The sequence below is a fragment of the Athene noctua genome, chromosome 1 (genome assembly GCF_965140245.1).
Source record: "Athene noctua chromosome 1, bAthNoc1.hap1.1, whole genome shotgun sequence".
NCBI lineage: Eukaryota > Metazoa > Chordata > Aves > Strigiformes > Strigidae > Athene > Athene noctua.
The window spans coordinates 69,419,144-69,441,058 of NC_134037.1; the positions used below are offsets into that span (position 1 = coordinate 69,419,144).

The 21,915-nt window shown below is 42.9% G+C and overlaps 1 protein-coding gene across 7 annotated transcripts in view; it reads right to left on the bottom strand.

Moving 5' to 3' along the window:
• The window catches only part of TMEM181 (transmembrane protein 181), a 34,671-nt gene extending 13,165 nt beyond the window's left edge, over window positions 1-21,506 (bottom strand). For 3 of the 7 annotated variants that reach the window (XM_074896485.1, XM_074896483.1, XM_074896482.1), the window contains exons 1-6: window positions 13,367-13,469; window positions 8,226-8,329; window positions 3,612-3,667; window positions 2,240-2,330; window positions 1,530-1,648; window positions 327-446 (exon numbers count right to left, since the gene is read on the bottom strand). In XM_074896485.1, the coding sequence (XP_074752586.1) occupies window positions 327-446; window positions 1,530-1,648; window positions 2,240-2,330; window positions 3,612-3,667; window positions 8,226-8,329; window positions 13,367-13,374 (498 nt within the window). In that variant the 5' untranslated portion in view covers window positions 13,375-13,469. Of the gene's footprint in view, window positions 1-326; window positions 447-1,529; window positions 1,649-2,239; window positions 2,331-3,605; window positions 3,668-8,225; window positions 8,330-13,366; window positions 13,470-21,306 lie in introns of those variants that run through there. The other 4 variants (XM_074896480.1, XM_074896479.1, XM_074896481.1 and 1 more) reach the window with 3 other exon arrangements.
• Between the last annotated feature and the right edge of the window lie 409 nt (window positions 21,507-21,915).

Below are 21,915 nucleotides of genomic sequence, written 5' to 3' on the forward strand. Positions count from 1 at the left end.
TTCTGAAAGAAAAACCTTTCCTTACAGAGTTAAAAAAATTGGCCTAGACCCTTATTAATTGCAAATGCTATAACAGTTCTGACATTTGCAGTGACAAAAAATTAATCATACATATTTATCTTCAAAAATAACTTTTTATTAAAGTTAAAGCAGACTTCTACAGCATTAGTAATTAAAGGTTAGCAAATTAAATTATTAGTAATTAATCATACCTATGTATGTTTATCTTCAAAAATAAGATCACTTTTTATTACAGTTAAAGCAGACTTCTACAGCATTAATAATTAAAAGATATTTATTTTGCTAGTATAAAACTTTATACTTACTGTGAAAGTAATATTCTGGATGGTGTAAGTCAACTTATTTAAATCTTCAAAGCTAACAAATATGTTGTACTGAGTGTAGTTCAGGTAGCCAAGGTGAGCAACAATTATTTCACTGCATTTCTGTGAACACATACAGTGAAGAATAGTATGTAAAAGCCTTCAATTTATTCCAGAATATGCAGTTAGTATAGGTTGGAGAACTTGTTTCTAATGGCCATATATTGATATTTATTCTTGATCAGTCAGAATAAAGCTCAAACAAGACCCACAGATAAAGCATTTCTTGAAAGACAGCAGAAACCAGTAAAGTCAGTCAGCAGGATCAAAGGTTGAGCCAAAAAACAAGGCTAGTTTTTCACTTAAACTGGTGAAAGCAACTGCTTGCAGCACCAGAAAGGATCTGAGTAACTCTGTCAGTCAAGCTTTAGGTCATCGGATTGTGAGATGGGGTTATCTTGTACTAATTCATTTCTAAACGTTAACAGGATGAAAAAGAGACTCAAGCATATTGCTCTCTTGCCTGTGTGTAATTAAAGGTAATGGAACACTGTTCATTAATTTCTAAAGATTTCATATAGATGCATTTATATATAAAAAGAAAACATCTTATTTACTCTATATGCTTATCACAAAAAAACTTCAGCTATGCCCTTCCCTAAAGGACTTGCATTTGGAGAAGCTGTTTTGGATGTCCTTAAGCTTAAAAATTTCAGTGAAAATTATACTAGAATCTCCAAGCCTTAAACATTTCTTCACAGGTGGCAAGAAATTTGGCTTTTTCAGAACACAGATGCCAGCTGATTTCAACCAGACTCCCTGCTAGGTGTTGGAGGAGAATTTTTCTCTCCTCTGGAGCCCTATATCCAATGTTCTACCTCAATATCCCTTTCTTCAGTACTGCTAAATTTGTTCAGGTGACTAAGCAGGACACATTGCTTTACTGACAGAAAGCTGCTCTAACAAGAAAGAGGGGTCTTTAAGAGGTAGACACAAGTCATAGAAGTAAACAGAAAAACTCAGATAGGTAGGTATCTTGGTCAGCATTGCTAGCTAGATTGCAATTATAAATAAAACTGTATTCTGGATTCTTTCCCGAGATGTGATTAACAGACATATTCTTCTCATTTGCAACATAAGGTAACATGCACGCAAATTAATTTAAAGAAGATGTACTGCATCAGTTTTGTTTAAGTAAGCACATACTTGTGCACAACTGAGTAATCTTGTCCGATTGTGAACTTGATTATTAACATATGGTGTGCTTCCATCCTTCACCACCCCAAGTACTTTGACTGTCATAGTAACATTCTTTTTGAGGGATACTGTAATTAAAAGAGAAAATATTAAGCTATTGCTACATGCAGAAATAAAATCTCAAATAGAGTCCCAAATATAGTTTAAAACACATATAATATCCTATGGTTACTCAAAGTTATTCAGTTATACTTTACTGGAGTAGAGGTCCAACATATAAATAAAAAAAAAAAAAATCACAACCTTTTTATTTATATACTCGGGCAGTAAGTCCCAAATGCCCTGTACTGAATCTCGACAGATCAACAATTACTAATACAGTGTTTACAGAATTTTTATTGAAAAATGAATATCATTACAATCCACACGTCTAATTCCCCCAAAAATTAAGGAAGAGAGACACAGATTGTCTGGATACCACTGCTTTCACAGAAATAACAAATCACTTATCCCATATGCCTGTTGTTTCCAGTTCTCAAGATCAGTGCTGTCCATGTCTTCACTGGGGGCAGGGGGTGGAGGGGGAGAAAATGTATCAGAGGAAAAACCCACCAACCATAGCCAGAAAGCAATAGGATCACAAACGTGACAGACAAAATACAAAGATACAATATACAGGTTGCTACATCTGTTTCCTGAGAATTAGGTAAGATTCTCACCATCGTGCTGATCCAACTCAACTACACAGGTCAGCCACAGCTGTTGATTGTAAGTAGACAGTGGTGGCGAACTTAAATTAAATGGCTTCAGCTGTAAAAAACCCACAAGGTTAGCACCAACCATTATTCCATTACATGACATATCTGCAGTTACAATGCTGAAAAGCATGTTCATTATATCTGTGACAATATTTTGGGGAAGAGATTTAATATGTGGACAGTAGGATAAGTGGCTCAAACATAAGCCTTCCAGAGAAGCAGCTTAAACAGCCCACATATTTTGCACAGCACTAAAGTAAGGAAAGGTACAACTACTTAAAGCACATAAAAGCAGCAGCAATAAAACAAAAAAGTTCAGATATGAAAAACAAAATCCTGAGACCTAGTCTGCAAATAAAGTAATTTCTCGCACTTAACATCAGAAGTCAGATTTGTGACCCCTCATCTACTACTACACAGTTTTAAACCTGTTCAACTATAATTATGAACACAAGTATTTTCCACTAGGTTTTCTAAAAATCCCACATTCATTTCAAAAGCATGGAAGATATCATTAACAGATAAAACCCACGTGCAGGAAAGACTTCTCTTATTTGATATAAAAATATGCTTTTTTAAAAACCACCCACAATACAGTACCAATCCAAACATATATAGGTGACTAACAGACCAAAAAAAGAGAAATGTTCCAGTGTATTTAAAGAAAATTTGCTTGGAAAAAAAAAAATCAAACCAACAAAACCTTTTTAGCACTTTCACAAAAATTACTTTAGTTATTAGGTTGACAACGAAGAGCTAGACAGAAATAAAAATGCAAGAATTGAGAATCAAAATATGACAGCTTTCAAGAAAATGAATGTGAAGGTTCGTGTTAGGAAGCCAGATCCCATGTCTTAGTCAGGTGACAGTGAACAATTAATAAGAAAAAGAAATATTCCTTCACAGTTGACAGGAAGATCACAAGCGTGATACCATTAGTTGCCACTGAGAGCACTGGTTTTCAGTTTAAGTTTTCAGTTTCTATTTCTGGACCCCTGACAAGAATCTCCAACATGAACTCACCAGGGAATCCTATCAATGCTCAGGTGTTACTTTATCAGAAATTACTGTGCAGACACATCAAAGAATTCTCCACCTTACCTGCTCACAAAAGTAAGAGACTAGAAATTGCTGCTGGGCCACTCAGGAAATAACATAGTGGTAGTACAATATTGCACGTTCAATTTCAAACTGGAAAGCACCATGTGGCCAAGAAGTTTTCCAGTAAAAACTTAAGGACTTCAAATAGTTGGGGGGAAGGAGGGGATTGTTTAACATTACTGACATCAAATAAAGTAATTCATGTAATCCAATGGTATTTATTAACTCTTACCTTTAGGCTGTTATTTAAATCAGTTCTTGCTACAGAAGTTTCAATTACATTAGGACCTATAAATTATATAAGAAGGAAGAAAGAGAACAATATTAAAGCATGCGTATTACTGATAAGTAACGATGTAAATATAAAATACCTCCCTGCAAAGCAGGTAAATAGTATCCCCCTTTTCAGATGTTTCATCTGAAGGGTAAATCACTTAGATGTTTCAATATCATTAATAAACTTGGCCTGAATGTTCCTTTAAACTCCTCTGCCACAATATTCCTAGGCATGATTAAAGAGGAAGTAAATTATAAAACAAGAACTCCATGGCAGAAGCCCTACATGTGTACTCTAAACTACTACAACAAACCACACAGTATTTTTCCCAAGCTAAGCAGTAGACTGCAACCATGAAAGTAACCCAGCTACAGGAAAAGCTCGCTAAGCACCCACGACACTGTTGTTACAGCAACTTGAAGCTCAACAACGGCTGCAAAAAACACATGAAAAACCAGCATATTTAATTGCACTATAAAGTTTCTATAGCCAAACTGCTACCATTAGCTGATTTACAGAGAATATAGTGTCCATAATGCACTGCACTCAACGCTCAGATATCAGGGCAAACACATCCCATTGTACTGGAGTGCATGATGCTGATGCCTTTTTCTGTACGTGTAGTGTACTTGCATGTACAATCACAATAACAGCACTTTCTGGCCAGTGCTGGATTTTTATGGCATATTGGTCTGTTCAAGCCAAGATACCCATATGTTTGTTTAGGAGCAGTTCTCAGTCTACTCAGATTGGGCCTCTCCTTTTCTACAGAAATCTGGGGTGACAATATATTATGTGTACCATCACATAAATAAATATAACTGCATAAAAGTTCTATAAACAATTTATCCTAAAACAGACAATCCATTTAATCAATGGAGTTTCATGTCCAACTGTAGTGGGAGATGTTGAGCTCGCTATCAGACTTTTTATGTAACCATTCCTCCAATCATTCTGGTTACAGACATACACACTTAACACGTACTGATCAACTGCATCCATCCACTCATGCCCTACCTCTAGTTCTGTATGCAGTAAATGGGAAGCAGTAAAATCATAATTTAGGTTTGAGGAGACTTCCAGAGGCCATGTAGTCCACCCTCTTATTTAATTAAACCAGGTTGCTCAGGGCCATGTCCAGTCAAGTCTTGAACATCCCTAAGGACAGAGGCTCCCACAACCTCCATGAGCAGCCTGTTTCAATATTTAACCACCCTTATGGTAGGAAAATTTTCCTAATATATAACTGGAATTTCTTGTGTTCCAGCTTGTCTCAGAGAAGAGTCCAGCTCCATCTTTTGTATATCCTGTAGACAGCAATACAGTTTCACCTTAGCCGCCTTAGGTATGTAAGAACACATGGTACTGGGGAGAAGAGGAATGAATGTGTGTATGTACATACACAAAAGGACTAAACCAGAAAAATGAAAGAAGAGTAGGAAAAGGTCTGTATCTATATACGGGGGTATGAATAAACACAGAGGAGATGTATAGCAGGTAGGGACACAGGAAGGACATGTATGTGTGTATTTGGGTCTCTCTAGAAGCTTCCCAGTCACAGTGAGATTTCTCGGTCCAAATGGTCTCTCCCCTTATATATTTGGTCTGGCAATTTAATATAATTTATTAATCCTCAAAATATGCTGTTTCAGCCACAAATTTCACATTAAAAAAAATTTTCACAAAGACCATGGACTTCAAAGTTAGTACAGAGAAACAATGGAAAAGAAGGAAATTTATAAATGAGCAACATGGGATCATTCTGTGCAAGAAGTATTTTAGGTTAGTTGTCATGACAGCTCTAAACATGCAGCATTGCTTGGGCTTCTACAACCACTCTAATTACAATATTAACTATCTTAGAGACTTTAAACGGAAAAAGTAAGAATTTCACCCATCACACTCAAAGCTTCATATTAGAATTACAGTTCAACTTCACTAACAGCCACCCCCTATAAAGTCAGTTCTGCATCACCGAACTTTTCAGTTCTGAAGTACATATAAACAGGGCAGATTTTTGGAAGGCACTTTTGTTTTGAAAAGCATAATTCAATGTCAGTAAGTGCTCACAGTTGATAAGTCATCATATTTCAGTAATTAACTCTTAGCAACAGAATGAGCCTTTTTAAAAAGGTTTTTCTTTTACCAGAAGATATGAACCAATATTGGGACAGAGGGATCATAGCCCCAGTTTTTAAGAGAAGCAACCAAAAAAATAATGAGATTCTGCTGCTGTAACTGCTACTCCTATAGCAAGCAATATATTAAAGCTTTTTAAAGCAACTGACAAAAACGATGCTGTGGTCATATTTTTTTTAATTTGTGATTAGATTACACGGTTATTGTTTTTCTTTTAGTCTTGCTCAGTTAACAGAATCACATCTGAAAGCAAAGAATCACCCTGGGGTGGTGAACAGGAAAACTGCACAGGTACAGAGAATGAGCTCTACGCCTTGAATTTTCCTTGCATTTGTCTCACCCCAAAGACACACTGGGAAAAGGGAAAGTAATCTAGGAAAAAAACCCCAAGCCTGCATCTTGGGTTACAAGAACTGAAGAGCAACAGTCACTTCAGATTAAACTGTCTTGTTTTCTCAGATGAGAAGCAAGACTTCTGCTAGGCTTCCCAAACCACAGATAGAGATGTTGAGTATGGACGATGGCGTATTCAAGTAGCACAGAAAATATGGATGTATCTCCCACTTTTTCATTTACTTAGTGGGTTTGTTGAGTTTTGCTCAGATCGCACCCTTTAAAGAGGGAGGACTCTATTGTTAGGGCCCCTCCCTCTATTCACAGGAAGCAAGGAGCTGTCAACAAGAAAAACATCACAGTTAAGCGGGTCTCCTCCCAAGGTAAACAGCATTCTTTTAAAAATAATTAAGTTGTAATAATGAACTGTGTTCACACTTTGTCAGCAAAACTATCCATCAAACCAATCCTACAAAGACAAGAATTCCACAGCCATGCTAGTTCATGAAGGGGATCACAGGTGAGCCCTGGGACCCCAGCAGGGTACAGATGACCAAGCGTTGCTGCTTACAGCAGCCAAGTGCCCTGGACCAAAGGCAACAACATCAGACCACTCTGCATGCAGATGCAATACAACACTCCAACACAGCTCTCTTTCAGGTTCTGCTACCAATAGAGAATGAAATGCTCAGTTTTCTCTTCCAGGAGCACTGCCTTTAGCCTAGTCTTATGTAAAACTTGCATTTCCTGCAACTGGGCAGTATAAATACACAACTATAAATATGGTTCACTTTTAAAGCCAAATGACACTAAATTAAGCAATTCCAGGTTTGGTTTTTTCCTTTATCATCCATATGAAATGCATTTTCGTAAATGTATTTATATGGTATTTTAGTGGCCAAATAATGCCCTTCAGCATCCTTAGGCAAGTCACGGGAATATCAGTGGTTAATCTTTATGAACTGAAAGCCTGTTTGGACCTGAGGCTGCTACAATAAATCAAACATCAGGAAAGAAGGTTTTATTTCACAGACAAATTTTATTATTTAATGCTATTATGAAGAATGTACTGCCTACAAGGCACAGATGGGCACAAAAAGCCCAAACAGCTGCCTCCAATTAATCCTGCCTTCTTTCCAAGGCAGGCAGGAGTGGATGAGTCTCAGGCCTGGGCAGCCAGTCTCATCCTAAAGGAAGTGAAGGACAGGGCAGAGGTAGAAACAGACAGGTAATGAGGTGTCAGAGAGCAGCACAGGAGAGCACAGAGTGACATGGAAATAAGCTGTAAACTGCGGGGAGCTGGTAACGACCTTAAATAATTCTTACATGGGGGGCAGGTTGTTTAATGAGTCTCTCCTTTCCCCTCTCCCTGTCTGTCACTTCTGTGCGACATCAGCTATCCTGACAGCAGAGTATTAGCTTATTAGCACACCAGTGACAGCATGCTGACTTCTTTTTTCAAGTACATTTTAGACCTCAAAAAGCTCTCTGGCATGAAATACAGGCTCCCACGCTTTCCATCTGCCTAATGACACCCTGCATCTTTGTCGAACAGACTTCCACAAATCTCTCTGATCTCCAGGATAAGTATCCAGGCACTAGTGCTTGGCTTCCCAAAGGTCTTTGAAACCAGAGACCTAAGCTCATATATATTCGACAAGAGAAGTTCACATTTTTACATTACTAAAATATTTTATATTTCTGTGGCATTTATCATCCAATCATTTAGAAAGCTTTCCAAACAGTTATCAATTTCCTCACAGGAAATCCAGTATTAGCACCACCATTTTACAGACTGAAATACATAGAAGAAAATTAATGTAGCAGTCTGATGAAAAATTGTATTATGGTGAAGCTGGTTTTGTTTTACTTTATTGACTCTCCCCTGCAAAGTGGTTGCAAATACCAAATCTGTGTAGGTAGTACTCCTATAAAAATAAGATGGAAGAAACACTTCCCCCTCCCTGTCGAAAGTAATGCTTCCTCAGACATCTCAGGGGCTGTAAGCTTATTAGCATTTAAATACATCTGTAAATACGAACAGGTTTAGACAAAGCCTACAAGAACTGTAATCTTTTAAAAAGACAACATCCTTACCTGCTATTCCTATGAAGACTGTCAGACCAAAACAAACAAAGAATACTACAAAGACCAGAACAAAATGTCGTTTGGACAGCGTATATAATCGCATCGGTGCCAGCCTGCAGGAAGCAAAAGAAAGCAGAGAATTAATTAGCTGTCAGTCATATTTCTAAAGGGAGGGGAGGGGAGGAGGGGGAAAGACCCTGTTCATTCCTCCACAAAGAAAATTAAACCAAACTCGGAGGTAACATCTAACTAAAAAAAAAAAAAAAAAAAAAGCAGCTCTTTTATAGAGCAAGGATAACTATTAGGAATTATTAGACATACGTATGTGCACACACATCCATGCCCCAAAATGTATTAATTTTGCCCATTCTTTTTATGCTAGCATTTTCTATTGTCCTAAGACCTGAGCAAGAGAAAGCATTTCTTAGAGGAAGAAAAAATGACATTTTTTTTAGTTTATACATTAATAATTTAAACTTCCAAGATACCATGTCTTTTGCAATGACAGCTTAACCTACAGGGATTGACATCACCAGCAACTCAGTTACCTGCACAGGATCTTGATGAGTTTTCTACACTCTATATATATATATATATATATACACCTTATCCCTTCAGGATAACCCCTAACAAGGTAGGGCAGAACTCCAGATCTTCTAGAAATGCATGCTCAGGCTCTGCATTCTTGTCTGAGCTCCACCAAAGCTTGGAAAATAGAAACCTGAACTTAAGTTTATTAGACACTTAAATTCAAATACAAATAAAAGCAATGACATCTCTTCCACGACTGGTGGTTATCATTAGGTTAAAGACAATATAGAGGAGAAAAAAGTACTGAAAGGACCAACTGCATTGGAAACAGGTAACTTCCAGTTCTGTTAGCTTAAGGGAAATATGATCAAAAAATTAATCCTACATAATGTCTCCCTCCTCTATCTTCCTTTTTATTTAAAGGCATAGGTCAAAAGAGGACAAATGCACCATGTTTCAAAACACAGTCAACATCTCATTTTGAATTACGCCAGAACTGGCATACAACTTATAAGAGTAGGGTCGACTTAGCGCTTAAGGACATGGTGTAGTTGGGAACTGTCAGTGCTAGGTTAATGGTTGGACTAGATGATCTTCAAGGTCCTTTCCAACCTAGCTGATCCTGTGAATTGAGCCACCATATAGCTGATTTTCTACTGTACGATCATGGAAAGCTGAACGGTTTATATGGGAAAGCTGAAGGATTGGGGGTGGGGGATGAGGGTGTTTTCCAATAAAGTTGTATGAGCACCATCATAGAAAGAAATTAAAGCGTTAAGTCTTTAATGACAGTGCTTCCTTTCAGCTTGGAATAAAACTTCTTTTCACCAGCTGAATGGTGCTCTCACTGGTTCACCATATTAATGAATAATACAGAAAAGGTGGTGGAATCCTTTTCATAAGCCCAGCCTGAATTCTGGGACCAGGTACCCTATGCCTGCATGCCTGGCAGCCTTTAAAAGCAAGGCAAACAGTTCACTTTAAACCAGCAAAAGGATTTAATAATAACCTCTCTTTTCTTTAAGAATTGCTGCATTCTCTTCAAATGAGGCACTACAAAAATAATTACATTATTCCTTTGCTGTAAAGTTTGGAAGATCCAAATCTTAATTTAACTCACAAAGAAGGTGGGGAAGGGAGGAAAAATCCACAGAAGTAATGAGAACTGCAAGCAAGTAACTGTAAATAATTTTGCATAAACTGGCTGTACAGGACTCCTGGCACAGCACCTGCAAACACAGCAGAACTTCCCTTGCCACACTCCGTTCTGCAGAGCAAAAACCCCACACCAGTCTCAGAAGTCAGAATAGCTGATTGTACAGACAAAAAAGGTAAATCACACCTGAAATTATCACAGCCATAAACAGAAAGTGATCAGACGTCTGTCACAGAGATCATCACACAGAGATCATCACACAGAGATCATCACACAGAAGTCTCACAGACAAATATGATTTTGTTGACTTTGAAAGATGCCAAATAAAGGCATTTCAAACCAGAACTTGTCTGCACAACTTCTGTAGGGATATAACTACAGCATTTTCTTTAAATCAATGTCTTAACACCTCAGCCACCATGCACTTAAACCACTTTAAAGATACGACATCTGTCCTAGAACTAAAATAACTAAACTAAGCTGCATTTTCCTATCTGTTCCAAGGGCTCCTTCAGTTCCACAGATAACCTCGTATTCCTTGTGTGCTTAAGAACACCAGACATGGGATATTATCTTGAGATACCAAAATACTAATCCTATTAAGAAAATCCTTAATATATAAAATGTTGATATGCCTGCATTAACTGCAAGGGTTCAGGTGAATACCAAATGTTTCATGGAAGAACACACACTAAGGATCACTCCATACATAGAAACCAGGTCTGGATGGGAAAGTCCAAGGGTTGAAAATAGCTGACAACTGGAAGAGTATCGTATATATGCAGGAAAGTATCACATATGCTTGTGCTGTCCTTAACAGCTTACATCTGGGCATCCACTTTACAGCTCCAGTCTGATACAGGGTACTTCTGACTTGCTATGCATATTCTTGGTTCTTTTGATGAGCTTCCTAGTTTCTAAGTTTTTGCAGACATTTCAAAATGCATAATGTGAACATGAAAAGCAGCTTCATCTCTACAGTCCTTACCAGAGCCACCATTTAGCCAACACTCACAGTGTTACAGCTTGCAGCAATTATCACCTTGGTTTACTTGTACACCAGCGCACAGATGCACTTGCAAGTTCTTTGAGAAATGTGTTCCAGACACTGGCTCATTCTTTATTCCAACTCCTCTCCAGGTGGTGCAAAACCTAGTAGTAAAAATGGGTAGGTATACACCCACCTAACAACAGTCAGGCTGGTACGTAACAAAGAGAGGAGACAAGAGAGAGTAGGGACACACTCTGCGTTCTCCTTTCTTTCTTCTTTCCACTGCTACTCCTGCAGTCTCATTTAAGCCGCTGACTGTATGTGCTACTTTACAGGTCAGTAAGGTGACATGGACACTTTTTTTAAGAGTAAATGTAAGAACTCAGCCAAATCTTAACTACATTTATCGTGACAGGAAACAACAATCTGTAGCATTCTTACCAGGTGATGCATTATTCATTGTCCCTCTCTGCAATAACAGAATTTCCTTGTGTGGTTTAAGTGCCTCATTTCAACATATCACCAGCTGACGTACAAAGCAAACAATACAATCTTCCCATATGTTCATTGTTTAACATCTGCCTTTTGGAAAGAGATTATATAATATCTATGAATATATGTAAGTGCAAGTTGATGATCCCCCACTAACACCTTCTTTCTTACATCTGAAAAGCCTAATAAAGAATAAAATGTTTGAGAAGCATTTATGGGAAAAGCAAAAAAGGTTCCTCACACTGAAAGCACCTGTTCAAATGAGTAAAGAACTGTGCTTTGCTTTACCAATGGAAGATGCTTTACTCAGCCTGGCCAAGGCAGTCCGAAGCTCAAGACTAACCAAGTGTCTGCAGATTTTTCAGGCAGCTTTTACCACCTGTACTGAGTTTTATCCTAACTCAGACAGAAACTAAATATTTTATAAATAAACTAAATATTTTCTAATTAAATCGGATATGTTTGAAACTAACTGCGAAGGAGCAGAAAGCACTGAGATACAAACAGAGAAATGGTATACTTAAGCATCTCAAATAGTAGTAAAAAACTAACTGCATTAATGCAATCTGTGATGGGGTGAACTATGGAAACGCACACTCATGACTCCATGAGCTGCTATCTTCCAGTAGCCATTCATATGTGAGATGTAAAGGAAGGTTAAATCTTGCTCTTTGAGTAAAGTTTTGGCTCAAAGTTTCTCAGGCTATTGCCCATCTTCAAACCACTTCTCATGCCTGCACAACACAGCTTTTACTAAAGACCATTATGAAAAACAGAGCCTTTTATATAATAGTTTTAACTTAAGACTCTCACTTCACAGATGGGAAGGCTGTGACAAAGTTGGGATTAAGCAGGAGGTAGCACAGAGTTGATAATAAAATCAGAAATAACTCACTTTTACACCCAGCAGTTTTTCTGACATAGTAGCCTCAACATCTCTGCCTCCAACTGCTCCTTTTCTATTTCAGGCTCACTCCCAAATAAAACCATCAAAACCACTTTCATTTAAATGATTATATATGCTACCTACATTCATAGTACTGAGTCTGTCTGTACACACTGCACTCTCTCACGGTTTAAAGACATTTCTTGTTTCAGTGTCCCTCAGAAGACCTTGAATTTCTTCTTACAGCTGTATTACACAATGGTTAATAGCTAATGAGGCAGCACAGGACTCCATAAAAAGATGCACACAACGAATATTAACAGTACTACGTAGTACTGCTATATGGCAACTGACAGCTAACCATGTCTGTCCTAACCAGCTCACATGCACGGGGTGCATTTGGCTTTTTTTTAGGGTCTTGTTTCTTGTTTTCATTGAAGTCTGAATAATTAGTCACAGCTACGGCTCTGTCCATGCGAAGACACATCTGGGAAAACGAGTTTTTCTTTTTCCTTAACAGACACGAATTGAGAGTAGAGACACAGGGCAGGGGTATTCACCGCAGCAGAGGAGAAATGACAGCGTTCCTCTAAAGGAGTGAGCAGTCACTCGGGTCTCTGACCGGCAAACTGTAGCCTCGGAGACGTTAATTTAGCCCTCGGTGATCTTATTTCCTTAATGAGAAGTAACGTGTACAAGCTGAATGACAAGAGTCGGGTCTTTACAGGGGAAAGCTTAAACCACCGCCCCCGGCGGAGGAAGGCATTTCTGCTCCCGGGCCCCGGCGCCGACCCCGGTCCCGAGCGAACAAGTACGTTTCGCTCCCGGCAGTGTCGACTCGGTGAGTGAAGCCCCAGACCCTGCGGACCGCGCCGGCGGCTCCCCACGGGTGGTGCTTCCCCCCGGGACAGGTTTCTCCCCCGGGGCAAGGCTCCCCCCCCAGAGCAGGACTCCCCCCCCGGGGCAGGGCTCCCCCGCCGGCAGCGCCCGAGCGCGGGAGCAGAGCCGCGAGCCGCCGCCCCGCCACCCGTCACGCGCGAGGGTCCCCGCCGCCCCCGGCGACCACCCCGCTCCCTCCCCCGCCCCCCACTCACGGCTCCATCCCGGCGCCGCATGCGCAGTGGGAGGCGGCGCCTCCTCCCCCCGCCCTCGCCCGGGAGCTGCCGCCGCCGCCGTGGCACGATCGCCAGCGGTGCCTGGCGGCGGCTTCCGCGTGCGTCACCCGGCCGCCACGCGACTCGGAGACGTCACGGCAGCCCTCGCCGCTCCCCAGCCGCGGGGCCGAAAGGGCGACGCTGCCGGCCGGCGGCGGCGGCGCTACGGCGAGCCGGAGGGGACACGGGACGGCGCTCTGCGGCCCGCTCCCGGGGCGGGGGGCGAGGGGAGCGGCTGGCGGCCCTGGCTTGCAGCAGTGGCGGCGGCCTGAGGGGCGAACCGCCGCCTCCCGCGACGTACTGCAAGCCGCAACGGCCGCTGCGGGAGCCGGCAGCGAGCCCGGGGCCCGTTCTTCCCTGCTGAGCACTGCGAGATCGAAAGACACCGTTCTCTCGGGGCGACAGCAGCATTCTCCGTATTTCCAGCGCCCTTTTGCGGCTCGTGTTGCTGTAGTAGCAGCCACATTCATCAGAGAGAAATTTAACCTCACGAACAGAAGACACCTCGGACAGAGAGGTGGTTCTGAATCCCATCCAAACCCATCCGGTTTAGGCGGGAGGACTGATGTGACTGATCCACGCCGAACATGTGCACGTTCAGTGCCCATTAGAGCAGGCTCCCGGTTTGCAAACAGTATTTTTCCCAACCCGATCAAATGGCGCAACGGCTTTTTCAGTGGGGTGCAATTGCCAGCTCTGCAGTCACCTGCATGGGCGTTGTGGTATTCGGGAGATGTGATTGATGTATCATGTTCACAGAGAATTCCACCAGCTCACAAGGGCTAGAAAGTAAAACCTAGGAGTCAGCTACTACTTTAAACACACAACTTAATAAAAATCTCCAGATCAAACCTAACGCTATTTTATTCTTGCACAAATGTTGAGATAAAGTTGGATTTTTGTCCTGCTTTCCTTTTAAACGTTCTGAGACTGGGCAACAAAGATTGTCAACCCATCCATCGCATAGCGATGATGAAAACTAGGCAGTTTTAGGGATTTTGCCAAGTTCTATTTTGTATTCATTTCTGGTGGCTCTAATATTTGCTTATAGAAAGCCATCCCTGCAATTACTTAAACATGAGGGGATACCTGGTGTCTAGTCTCGTATAAAATTCAGACTAAATTCCTGGCTTTGGTGTTTGTCATATGCATAAGGTAGAGCCATCTCAGGATGACCCCAGAAATGTTTAGCTAGATCGGTCAATATATAATCTAAAAATTATCTCTTCCAACAGTCAAATACTTTCATTAAAAGTGTACTTAGATGATACGGTGGTTTTATTGCAATTACTTTTGGAAGGTACTTAATGTTAATAACATTATTCATTTCATTCAATTGCCCTATGGATAATTCATGTCATTACTCATGACCTGTGGGACCCAGAATGTCTCTTGTGTAACACCACTAAACCCAAAAGAAACATGCTGGGAATTAATTCAGTCACTGATACTGGTATTTATCCCATCAGTTAGACCTGTGATTTACAGCACTGATGATTATTTAGTAATGTCATAACAAGGCTGTCTTGAGAAATGCATAATACCAAGTGATGAAGGAAAGACATTTATAAATTTTAAATCAACAATCACTACTGTAGGGCAGAAAATAAAGCTTTGAGTAATCAGGACAACCTAACAAACTATATTTGCTCAGAACAAGATAGCACTGCTGAGCCAAAATTTGAAGTCACAGGTGACTATGACATGTGTTGTGTAGCTCTCAGCACACTTCAGGCTTCTTCAACAAGTTCTCCCTGGCCAGAAAATGACGGAACAGTGCTTACAGCACCTGTGACCATTTCCAGCATTTTGGGAAGTACAGTTGCAGAGTAATAACTCTGTGTGCACATCTGAGCCGTTTGGATAACTGCTCCAATCCCTCTGGCACTTGAAGTGTCTCACTAACGTGATTGAATTTATTATCCTCAAAACAAAAATACATTATTCTCATCGAACAGGTAGGAAACTGAAGCACAGAGAGACTGAGCCTTGCCAGAAGTCACTTGGAGAACAGTGTGGATGGCAGAGCTTGAAATCTAGCTCACTTCAATTAGCCACAGGACCACATTCCTCTTTGCCATCTACCGACTTTCAAAGGGTTGCAAATACATTGTAAACACATACGTTGCACCCTGTAAGTTTTGTGAAAATAATGGCGCCAGGTTTGCAAACTAAACCCTCAGAGGGAAGGCACTGTGAAACCCCTCTCCATCCACAGAGTCAGAGTCTCACTCTACCTTTGCTCCTTGCAAGAAGGTGCCTCATTCAGTGCCTTGTCTGACCTATTCTGGGGTGAAATAGTGCAAGAAGCTAGTGTCTGCCTCATCTATTGTAGGAACTGGACAGTGTATGGTGAATGAGGTTTGCAAGAAGAAGCAGGCTGGCTGATCCATGAATAAGCAGGCAGCATACTAGCTCAGCCAGGATTCCACTTACACTAACCACCTTAACATTAACGCTATGCTTTCACGACCAGTTTATACTTTTGTGGCTCATACCTAGAGTTTTAGTGACAAAAGGTGAAATCCAGTCTCTGTAGCTCTTTGATTTTTGCCAGCACAGATGATTGTGCAGTAGAGTGGTGAATCAAATAATGGTAATTACCTGAGTTAAAAGTCACTCAGAAAAAAAAAAAAAGGTGTTCTACTGGATCGGTCGCTCAGTCACTGTGCAGCTACAGGCATATGGGCAGATGAGGAAGAGAGCAGAAATGTGTGACTAGGGAAAGGAGAACTAGGATGGCTTCTTCCAGCCACAGAGCCAGCTTATAACAGCTTAAAGCAATCACAAAGCTACAAGTGTTAAGTCTCCTCCTCCCCCTGCCTTCTAGCCCTAGCTGTGTACTTCACATTGGGGTCATTTGGCTTCTTTCCCCAGTTGCCAGTGAGCCCTGGAAGAACAAGAGAGGGGCACCAGTTGTGGCTTGAAGCAGTCACTGAAGATCCTGTCTGGGTCTAGGCTGGAAGCAGCATGAACCTTCAGGTATCTGATGGCAGTTCTCCAGCAAGGTCTTGCTGATCCCTTGGCTTCTCACAGACTTGCCCTTTGAGCACTTGAGAAAGATTTTACAAAGGCAGCAAAAAGCGTATCCTTACCACAACAGCCCTCTGGCAACTTCAAGTCTCTTCTCTGAAGCACGCAGGCACTAGTTTCTCTAAGGAGAAATGAACAGCCTCTCTTTATTGCTGAGTCAAATGACGTGCTATTCTCTGGTCTTTTTGCCAAAGGAGCAGAACCACTCTGAATGAACTTTTCCCACTTTGAAGATTAGTTATGTTTCAATGAACTGGAAACACTAATAGGAGATGCTGAGGAATTAAGAAAGTTGTACTGTCTATAATTACCTCTTCTGTTACCCACATAAGCAACATCAAGCATTAATTAGAGCTGCAAGTTAAATAATACATTTCACTATGCCCTATATATAGTCTTTTCTTTTTGATGTACAAAATGTCATATTATTGCACGATAGGACTTTAAAATGTATCCCTTATTTAAAGCAGAGTGGATTGTAGGTCATTTGTCTTAATCTCTGGGTTTATTACTAAATTCAGTGCCAGCACTGTGCTTCCCTGTATAAGCTGACTGACCAGTGGAATACGTTCATTAACCTAGAAATTGATTTTTCAAGAATACCAGGTTGTTACTTACAGTTAGGTGACTCTGATGACAGACCAAAGTCTGGTCACCCTCCTGCTCTCTCCTCTCTACCAGGCAGGCCCTTTAATTGGTTGCTTTCCCATCAAAATATTGTCAGCATGTTGACCTCCTTGACATTAGCTATGGGATAGAGTTATGAAACTTCCACCGAAATAACTGTCAGCTGATGGAGAGGCCTGGTGTCTTTTGGTAGGCTTTGTATATCTCATTGACAACATATCAAAGAAATAAAAATGTAGATGTTTTAGTAATGTTGGTATTAAACTCTTTTTGTACAAACAGTTCACTTCCTAGTATGATGGAGGGAGCCATCGACCACCAGTCCTCCATCAGCTCTTCCTGCCCTGCCATTCCAGCCAGGAGGCACGTGAGAGGAGGAAGGAACATATTGGAGTGGGAGGGAGAGACACTGTTCGTTCAAGTTGCTTATTTGGAGCAATTTTTCAGGGGTATAAATCAGAGCAATCTTGAAGTTGCCGTAATAAATCTGATACGCTTTGTGGCAGTCCCCAGGACTGATGTGAGAACGTAACAATTCTGCTTCTGTCTTCTCTGAGCTTATCTACAGCACCAAACATCTCCTGGTGTACCACAGAGTAATCTTAGGTGTACTAAGTCCAGACCAACCTTCTGTTGGGTTTACCAATGAGGTTACTTCATATCGCACCCATTAGTCTGTAATTATACAGTCTCTTTTACAAGCATCCCATAAAATGCCATGTTTGCCTAAAGGAACTGTTAACCTAGAGAGGTGGCGTTAATCAGCGTGCTGAGCCATGGCTAACCCTGCTCTCTTCATCTCTCCCAGAGGGCTGGGTGAATGAGCACTTGCTTGTGGGGAAATGCACCAGGAGGCACAACATAGAGACTATTCTGCTCTGTTGGGCAGAACAACATCACTAACATGGACACCCCTTCATCTCTATAGTGTGGATGAGTGCCCTGGGGCTCTACAGAGTGAGGATGGCAGAGCTTGAGATGGATGAGGAAGCTGTCACCCTTAGTTGCCACCCCTACCCACAGAACAGGCTGCTCACAGACAGCTGCTGAACCATATGTTCAAGAGCACCATGCTTCAAAGGAAACCATTACCAAAAGATGCTACCAAACTGGGACAGCCCAAGAGCTGAATCAGAAATTACTCGGCCATCCGTGCAGGGAGAGTGCAGTTACTTGGGATAACAGCTGCATCAGCTGTCTCTGAGCTAGGTCATCCCCTTGCACTCAATGCCCTGTCACTGAGAATGAGCACATACCAGCACAGCATCCAACAAGCACTCTTGAATCAAGAAAAGCTATTTCTCTGCCAGTCACAGAGGGGACTGCTTGGTGTTTTTCCATTTCTGAATCGGCTCTGCTCCAAAGCTTTCCAGTTTTGAGTTTTCCTGTTGGCACTCAGAGAGTGAGACTGCAGCAGCTTTTTTTTTTTTTTTTTCTAGAAAATACTGATTACTTAAAAACATGAGTTTTCATGGGCTCCCCTCTCCACCCTCTCCTTCCATACCACTTAATGGACTAGGCTGCTCTGCTTCCGAAGAGGTGATGGAAACATCAGCTGATGGCCTAATGCCTTTGCTCAACCAGTGGGAGGGGAGAGTTAAGGCTGGTGGCGCTAGATAGCCTCACGTTTGTGAATACAGTGTGCAAGAGGAAAAAAACATGCTTTTATATGGTTTTACCATCTCCTCATTTTGTTAGACTGGTATAAGATACTATTTGCTTTTAGTAACCTGATTATTTTAGAGAACCTCCTTGGTTTGAAGTAAAGACAAGCTACACAGCATTTCCTTGGTCCAATTTCCAGTAAGTATCTCCATGACATCCCCGAGTGTGCTCATTTATAACCTGACTAAATGTATTGAATACAATAGAGAGAGAGGATGAAGTATCTAATTCTCCTTCCCACGAGTGTGGCTGTAAGAAGAATGCATGCTAGCATCAAGAAACTCTCCTCCTTACCAGGAATTTAAAAACCAGCTGCCATTGCATCATCCATCCATAACACTGAAGGGAAATGCTTACCAGAACAGCAGGTATACAGTGATAGTAACAGTAAACTTATTTTATGCCAGATCACTTGGGTTAAGGTCTTGGGAATGCAGAGAAGTACTACTATGACTTTTAAGTCACAAAATGTTATCTCCTTGCCAAAAGCCCAACATTATTCCATTTAGTTCTAGATGACTTGCAGCTCATGCCTCCCGGGGATACTCTCACTGAAGAAAGGACAATCTAGCACTAATGCTACAAGCTCATTTGATTCAGCAGAGTAGCATCTTCTCTCTTCAATACAGAAAATCCCTCCATGCACACTTTAAGTCATAAAAATGAGTTAGTAACAATTTACCTTGGAAAGCTCGAGTTTCTTCTGGAAACAAAGCTGAACAAACGCCTCTCCCAGGACCTCTTGTTTGCTAATTCAAAGCTTATGTCTCTCCTCTTTCTCCATTCTAGTGCCAATATTCGTTATCCCGCTGCCAGATGCACACAGGTACATTTCCATCACCCCTTATCACCTCCCATGGCTTCTCACACCATGCTTAGGCACAAGGAGCCACTGTTTTGGCAGGAAGGACCGTGGTTATGTTAAACTCTGCCAAGCTGTCAGGCAGTGTTTCCAAACTCTGTGACACTCTGTAGTCTTTGCTGTTGTGAACAATGAGGTGAATTCAATCTAATGGACCACCTGCCCCTTCACTGGGAAAAACAGACATGGCGTACTGAAGCCAAATGATCTAAGCAGAAGAACTGGGGCACTGTGCACAGACAGAAGTATTTATGCTTACATTCATAGTGAAATAGAGCTGGAAGAGACCTCACAAAGTACCTAATCTTTCCTTCTGTCTCAAGAGAGCATCTGCAAGATCTGTCTTTCTTGGCACGTGTTTGTCAAAAGTTTTTAAAGACCTCCAATGATGGAGATGCTACAATCTCCCTGGATAATCCTTTCTATAGTGTTTTACCGTCCTTCCTGTTCAGAAGTTTTTTCTTAATGTCTAATATGAACTGCTATTGCTTCAATTAATATTACTGTGTAATCTTTTGTCGAAGATGAACATTAAGTTTCCCTTTACAGAAATTCCTATTCCTCCAACTTGGACATTTTTCCTTTTGGGGGAGCAACCCCAAGTTTTCCTCCCAGCTACATTTTCTAGGTTTTTGATTATCTATCTCTCTGTCCTTATGCTTCCACTGGCAGGCCCTTGAAGTGTGTGTGGTGCCCAGAACTGGACACAGCTCCGGCTAAGGCCTGGAGTGGTGACTAAAGTAGATGGTCTAATTCTCACATCTTATGAACCATACTTCTGCCGTACACCCCAAATTATTTTACCTTTTTCACATGTATAAGACAATGTCATTGTTGAAAGAGGTTGTTCTGTAAAGCATTACCATTCCCACACCCTTTTTTACAATAATGTTTTGTACCTGTTTGCTCCCCAGCCCGTATTTGTGTGACTGAATAGCATTCATTCTCTGTGTAGTTCCTGGCATTCGTTTCTCCAGATGGTCATTCTTTGATTTCAGACCCTTTCTTTTAATTTACAACCCAGCCTTCCAACGGCCTTGGAATCTTTCCTTAGCCTTGTGTAGTCTCAAAACATTAATACTCTCCAGCCATCACTGGTCATTCATGGAAACAGAAGATGTGGAGACAGGCACAGAAGCAACATGGGCGTAGCCTACGGGGTACATCGGCCCTTTCGACCTCACCCTTCGCCCACCACCCCGCTTTCCTGGCCAGCTCTGTCACTCTTCCAGGATTGTTTCGCGGCTGCTTTACGCCACGCTCCCCCTTGCTACGGCCGTGGAAAAGGCGCAGCGCAGAGGCACGCAAATGGCGATCGCCTTTATGGCAGCGTGAGGACATGAACACCCGAGGGCAGGAACGGAGCCGCTGCCCCACCGCGTCCCCCCGGGCAGACCGGGCAGTCCCGGCCGCCGCGCCGCGCCGCGCCCCGCCCGGGGCCTGGCCGCCCTCGGCGCCGCCCGCCGGCCCACGGCCCCGGGGCTGCTGCTCCCGGGGGCACGGCCGAGGACCGTCGCGTGGAGCCCGGCCCCGGATTTCTTTGTGCCGGTCCCCGCTCGCCCCCTCCGCCCGTCCCGAGGACGGCCCGGTCCCCCCCGAGCGCCGCGGAGGCCACCCCGGCGGAAGGCGGGGCGGAGCCCCCGCGGGCGGGCAGGGCCCTGGGCCCCGGGGGGAGCCGCACCCGCGGCCGTACCGGTAGTAGCGGTCATCCTTGTAGGGGGTGAGGTCCTCCTTGATCTCCCGGTAGGTCTCCCGCACCCGCCTGCAGAACCGCTTGACCTCTCCGCAGAGCGGGCTCCCGAAGGCGGCGAAATCCGCCTCCATGCCGCCCCGCGCCGCCTCAGGCCCCGCGCGCCGCCATGGCGCCCCGCCAGAGCCCGCCCGGCGCTGCGCGGCCGCGGGGCGGGGGCGGCGCAGGAGCCGCAGCGGCGGCAGGGGCGGGCCCTCGGTGCGGGGCCCGCGCCCGCGGAGGCGGCGGCAGCCGCTTCAGCACCACGGAGAGGGGCGGCCGGTGCCGAGGGAAGGTGCGAGGGCGGGTGCGGAGCCGGCGGCAGCGCCGGGGCCTCCGGCTGCGGTGCCGAAAGCCTCTCGGCACCCCCCGGCAGCCGGTGCCGGTCGGCCGGGTCTTCCCCCCGGCCCCGTGTCCGGCCCGACCCGGCGCTGCCCGCTCCCCCCCGGCTGGCAGGGATGTAAGCAAAGCCCTCGCATTACCGCTGCTGAAAACATCTGATTTTTTCAAAAATAAACCCGTTTTGTTCTTAAAAACATACCAGCTCTGTTTAACATTAATGTCCTGATTTTT